The sequence below is a fragment of the Trachurus japonicus genome, chromosome 14 (genome assembly GCF_045865225.1).
Source record: "Trachurus japonicus isolate A0001 chromosome 14, Traja_1.0".
NCBI classification, from domain to species: Eukaryota; Metazoa; Chordata; class Actinopteri; order Carangiformes; family Carangidae; genus Trachurus; species Trachurus japonicus.
The window spans coordinates 9,284,110-9,290,109 of NC_140920.1; the positions used below are offsets into that span (position 1 = coordinate 9,284,110).

The window sequence follows — 6,000 nt, forward strand, 5'->3', positions numbered from 1 at the left end:
AAAACATTAAACATACTTATGAGACGAGGAATGCCAAAAATGCGTAATGAGTAACACCGGTAGCATATCTGTCATGAGGAGGAGATACGTGGCAACAAATCAGAGGTGATAACCCTCTCAACAAAATTCAGAAGCAGTATTGCAATATTCAAACCCAAAACTAAAAAGTTTCCCCTGGCCGCCAGGAGCTCTGTCACATAGCCACGGGGATAATGCCCACCTTGGCGTGCTTTTATTTTGAAAGAATTTGGAAATTAACCAACCAACTTTTGATGAAAAATTCCGACGGATCGCCAGAGTCATAACACTTCCTCACAAATGTCAACTTCATGGTGGTTCGAGAGGAAAATCGGATCACCGGAGTCGTGAGGACCATGAATGTGACCACTCAGCGGTTTATTAGGTACATCTAGCTGAAACTGACGTTCTCTAATACAAAAGGCCTGCAATAAATCTTCTGTCATGACTTTTATATTTAGTATTTGATTCCAATGCGTGATCACAAAGGACAGGATGTGATTTGCTGCAGAATGGTTGTATTACACTGCATTAGTTTTGACTGAGGGTTCCTAACAAAGTCAGAACTTGTTGTATGCCCTAAATATAATCACAGTGTATCCAATAACAGGTTAGATATTTCAGCGTCCGGGCCAAAGTGGTGGGCCAACCCAGCGACCATCCTTCGAATTACATTCAAAAGCAGTTTAAGGGCTGTTTGTCTGAATAGTTTATACAAGGCGAAGGAAATTTCTGAGAGGGAACAGAGTAAATGTTTATGAAGAATATGAAAAATCTCATTCAGTGCACGGAGAATGTCAACGAGAGACACAGTTAGCTCATGCCATGGGAGTATATTTGGCCTTATTCTGTAATGGCGCTGCTGTATGAGTTCCAGCTTTTCCAAACAACTTTAGGAAATGTTTTTCAGCAGTTCTGTCTTCCCAGCACCCTTATTTGGCACATATGGTCACAGTGGCTATACATGTGTAGACTAATTGCTGGCATTAAAAAACATGTCATCAGAGTTAAAATGTTTCAAGAAAAAATGTTATGACTGCCCAGAGGGTTGCTTGGCTCGAGTACTCGCTCGCACACCCATTCTCTCTCTGTTATTCATACGCTGCAGCTCAGTTTGACACAAATAATAGAACTAATGCCGGCCCAACCAAAGCGCCCAGTGGAACAAAATAACATGGTCCAAATACAAGATTCCTCATTATACTAAAGAGTTGGTGCGATGACCATGTGATTTTTTGCCAGTATCAATAATATATTTGTTAATTGGCCATTTAAAACCCGAGTAAATGGATTATAGGAGAGAGTTTGCTGGGGGGGAAGTGGAGAAGAAATAGCTGACGATGATTAAAATCAAAGCCATCTAATCAGCCGTTGCCGTAAGGAGTCGGACATCGCTCTGTCAAGCTCAAACGACGTATAGTCACTTCCTAGCTTGTTATAAATGATGCATTGAAACCTTAGACTTCCCCGCCGTACCAGCTGTCTCCGGTTCCCCAAAGCTGTATTGTGTTTCAAAGAGTCTGAACCAGATTTTCCACTTATTTAAATGATAATTGACTTCTCATGACATCTGTCTTTATTCCTGCCCTTCAAATCACATTTTTGAATTTTTGGACCGTTTCCAAAAGAGCCCATGATGGTTTCATTTGGAATCGCAGTCACAGATAAGTGTTTAAGATGGCGAATCATTCAACTCATATATTTTCTTTTTATTCCATTTGTCTCCCCAGAAAATTAGGTGTTAAGGAGCATATTGTTTCCATTTTTTCCCCCTCAAAAAAATGCTTTGCTGCAGAATTAACCATGTGTTTGTTAGGGGAGGGGGCACGTTGAAGCCAGTTATATTAAACGATGTGTTTTCATGGATATGCGCTGCCAAGTAAAGCACAGCCCATCTCCCATTCTGCCCACTTAAGACGAAGGCTCTCACAGGATCAGGTCATTACCCGATCCCTTTGTTTGCCTAACCCTGACCTCAGATGACTATCCAATATCCAACATTTCACATCCGTGCGCCTTCAATTAACAGAAATGGTAGTGGTGCAGTATTTACAGGTTGTTAGCCTAACAGGTTTCATACTGTACCTTTCAGACGAAGGATGGTTCTCGTTTACTGTACCGCCGGCGCTTTGAAGTTTGACAAGTTTCTCTAAAAAACTAGACAGCCCCTCTGCTCTCGTCTCAGCGGCGTCCTGCCTGTGAACCCTGTCGGGACCACCTCGGCAGGGTGCCTGCGTGGGTCAAGGTCGGGGCCCTTTTTTACAAGCCTTTCACATGTTTGGTGGTGAAACTGTCCATTAGACGGCAAAGCTAGTACACTAGACTAGTAAACGCATCTGTCAACCACTGCTCCCATCAGCGGCACTGTTTTTAGGCAAAGACTTCCTTTTGCATGTGCCAAGTGACAGGAGAAAATTTACAGGGATAGATAGATAGAAAATTTACAGATAGATGGATCTATCTATCTATCTATCTATCTATCTATCTATCTATCTATCTATCTATCTATCTATCTATCTATCTATCTATCTATCTATCTATCTATCTATCTATCTATCTATCTATCTATCTATCTATCTATCTATCTATCTATCCTGCTCAAAAAAATAAAGGGAACACTTAAACAACACATCTTAGATCTCAATTAATGAAATATTGCAGTTTAAAATCGTTATTCAATATATAGTAGAGTGTGTTGAGAACAAAATAACATAAAAATGATCAATGTAATTGATGTTGGAGTTACAATGTGTTGTTTAAGTGTTCCCTTTATTTTTTTTGAGCAGTGTATCTATCTATCTATCTATCTATCTATCTATCTATCTATCTATCTATCTATCTATCTATCTATCTATCTATCTATCTATCTATCTACTATCTATCTATCTATCTATCTATCTATCTATCTATCTATCTATCTATCTATCTATCTATCTATCTAGTACACTAGTAAACGCATCTGTCAACCGCTGCTCCCATCAGCGCCCACTGTTTTTAGGCAAGGCTTCCCTTTCGCTTGTGCCAAGTGACAGGAGAAAATTTACAGGGACTACTACTACTACTACACATCCAACTGAACAAGCAGAGATTTGTCCTTAACTCTTTAACCAACACATGTGAATCACCAGAGAACAGAGAGGCCCCGCTTTGACCTCTGACCCCGGCAGCACCGTGCCCGAGCTCCTGAGATAGCAGACCGGTCCTGTTAAGCAGACCACTAAGTAGTCCGGTGAATTATACATGGCCTTGGCTATCGGAAGAGGTGGTGAGGCCCCCATTTAAGTAAATTTATGGCTCCAGCACTTGGGCAGGGTGGGGTGTCCCAGAGCCCTAGTCTGTTATCTGTTATGGAGGAGAATGTCTGACATACTTGGATGGCTACGTGAGGCCTGGTCTCAGAGGCTGCACAAATGTTTTCAGAGTGTTGTAAGGTGGAGTGATTTACAAAGAACTGCAGCTGTCTCTCCTGGATCAGAGGAAAGGAGCTGGGCGCTTTGGGGCGGAGAGGAGAGCGGTCGGTTGCAGATGAGATCAATGGAGAACCAGGTCCAAATACGTAGAAACCTGGGTGTCACATTTAGCACTTTTGGACATGTCAGTCATGTTGGCTGGAGAGATAAAGGCTCACTATACTGTAGCAGAAGGGAAATAACCTAAATGTTTTACCTACATTTTTGAATATTATTATTATTTTAGATTGGGGAGAGTGGACATTGTACACATGTAAATTGAATTTCCGTCATCCAGGCAGGTTGTTGTAATAGTAAAAAAAAAGACACATGAGAAATACATAGAAGAACCATAGAAGACCAATACAAGGAATTACACTAATGGACAGAATATTGACTCAAAGGGATAGTTCAACATTTTGGCAAAGTGGCCCATTGCCATAATCCATATTGTCATAGCAGTAGGTCGTTACCTTTAATTGTCGGTGCAAGCTATCTTTAGAACGGCGGAGCAGAGCCGCGAGCTGCTCAGAGCTACGCTACGGAGGCTCATGGGATTTCTTGGTTTCCCTCACCAAACTCATCAAATACACAATCCAACAACTCCACAACGCTCTGGTGGACAAGTTGTGACCTGCACATTCACCACGCTATGAGATAATAACAGAACGCTACCAGACAGAGTTGTTTTAGAGGTAAATACAGAGATTGCTTGCCGTAAAACTGCCCCTGACGGGAACGTGCATCAGCGGTTTTGCATGAATTTACCTCGAAAACAACTCAGTGTGTATTTGATGAGTTTGATGAGGGAAACCAAGAAATCCCATTAGCCGCCGTAGCGTAGCTCTGAGCAGCTCACGGCTCTGCTCCGCCGTTCTAAAAATAGCTCGCACCGACAAAAAACTATAGGGATTATGGCAATGGGCCAATTTGCCAAAATGTTAAACTATCCCTTTAACAAAGAATATACACCCAAGCACAATAAAACAAAGACAAAGGAAACAAAAGTAGTACATGTCAGAATCAGCAGTGACCATAACAACAACAAAAAAGAAAGAAAAAAAGAAAGTGTAAAGCCTCACACAGTTGCACTACAGCCTTTAACTTTGTTCTGAATGTGGTTCTGTTGTCATTGCTGTTGTTCATGTTCCTGCTTTTCTTCCTTCCTTCCTCACAGCGACCGACACAATGTCTCCAGCTCCATCCCGGTGCCATCCAAGTCCCAGCTCGGTGTGTCTGCCGCCTCGGAGATCGGCTACCCGTACCACACCAGCTCCCCCGACCGAGGGCTGAGGAAACGGGCGAGCTCCGAGGCCGACAAGTACAAGCCGACGCCTCCGCCCAGCTACGACACGGCCATGGACGAGGGGGGGCAACAGCAGCAGCCTCCTCCTCCTCCCCCCGCCGTCGTTGGTCTGGCCCCCGATGCCTTGCCTTCTTCGCCCAAACACCTGTCCTCCTCCCTCGACGCCAGCATGACCTCACTGAGCCTCAACGAGACCACAACGACAACAGAGGCCAACGAGGAGGAGAAGAAGCAGGACGGGGGAGAGACGGAAGTGAAGGAGGAGAGAAGCATGAGCGCTGACAGAGAGATTGATTTAGATAAAGAAGAGAAGACTGAAGAAAAAGAAGAGCCACCCAATAGCAGCACAGTGCAGGAAAGTGGGGTCGTTCAGCAGCAGCACACGGGCGCCATGAACGGCTCGGTGGTGCCCGGACCGGCGCCCGTCGGCCTGGCCGCCGAGCTGCGCTGCTCTGTGGAACAAGCCGAGGAGATCATGGGCACCGAGGCGACCGGCTTAGGCCTCGGCATGGGCATGGGCATGGGGATGGGGATGGGGATGGGGGCGGTGGTGGTGGGATTAGGGCTGGCGGCGGACGAGGCCCGGCTGGACGACGACGACGACTACCGCCGCATCCCCGTGGACCACGCCGTGGCCGTGGAGTGCGACGAACAGGTGCTGGGCGAGCTGGACGTGGCCGGCTTCGAGGAGTTCTCCAGGCGCATCTATGCACTAAACGAGAACATGTCCAGCTTCCGCAGACCGCGCAAGAACTCTGAGAAGTGAAGACGGAGAGAGTCCTACAAGTACGTAAAAGGAGACAGGACGGGGAGGCATGGAAAAAAAAAAAAACTTGCACAGGGAGTTTGGACAAATAAAGGCAGGGAGACGAGACGAGACGGACTGAGACGACAAAGGTGGCGCCTCCACCTCCTAATCACAGCATCAAAAATCATAGGAGCTGATCTGGAATAACGACCAATTTGCACTTATTGTAAACATTTCCGAAGTAATCTTTTCAATGGAATGCAGTTAAAAGTGGAAGTACTGGAACAGTTGGCTTAACTTTTTATTTTTGACGCCATGCAGCCTCAATACGATAATTCAGGCAGTCTTTATTCATGAAACGATTTGGCCCGACGCACCAGGGTTTATTGTCCGTTACTGTTGTCTGTTGCTCCACACCAACCAGGGACCATTCATATATGCCACTCACTTTGTTTTTTTTAAAGGGATAGTTCAACATT

The 6,000-nt window shown here is 44.9% G+C and overlaps 1 protein-coding gene across 1 annotated transcript in view; it reads left to right on the top strand.

The window, feature by feature from the left end:
* Positions 1–5,648, top strand: part of uvrag (UV radiation resistance associated gene) — a 92,912-nt gene extending 87,264 nt beyond the window's left edge. Inside the window, exon 15 of the mRNA XM_085797342.1 lies at positions 4,645–5,648. Coding sequence (XP_085653468.1) covers positions 4,645–5,539 — 895 coding nt within the window. The 3' untranslated portion in view covers positions 5,540–5,648. The remainder of the gene's footprint in view (positions 1–4,644) is intronic.
* Positions 5,649–6,000: the final 352 nt, after the last annotated feature.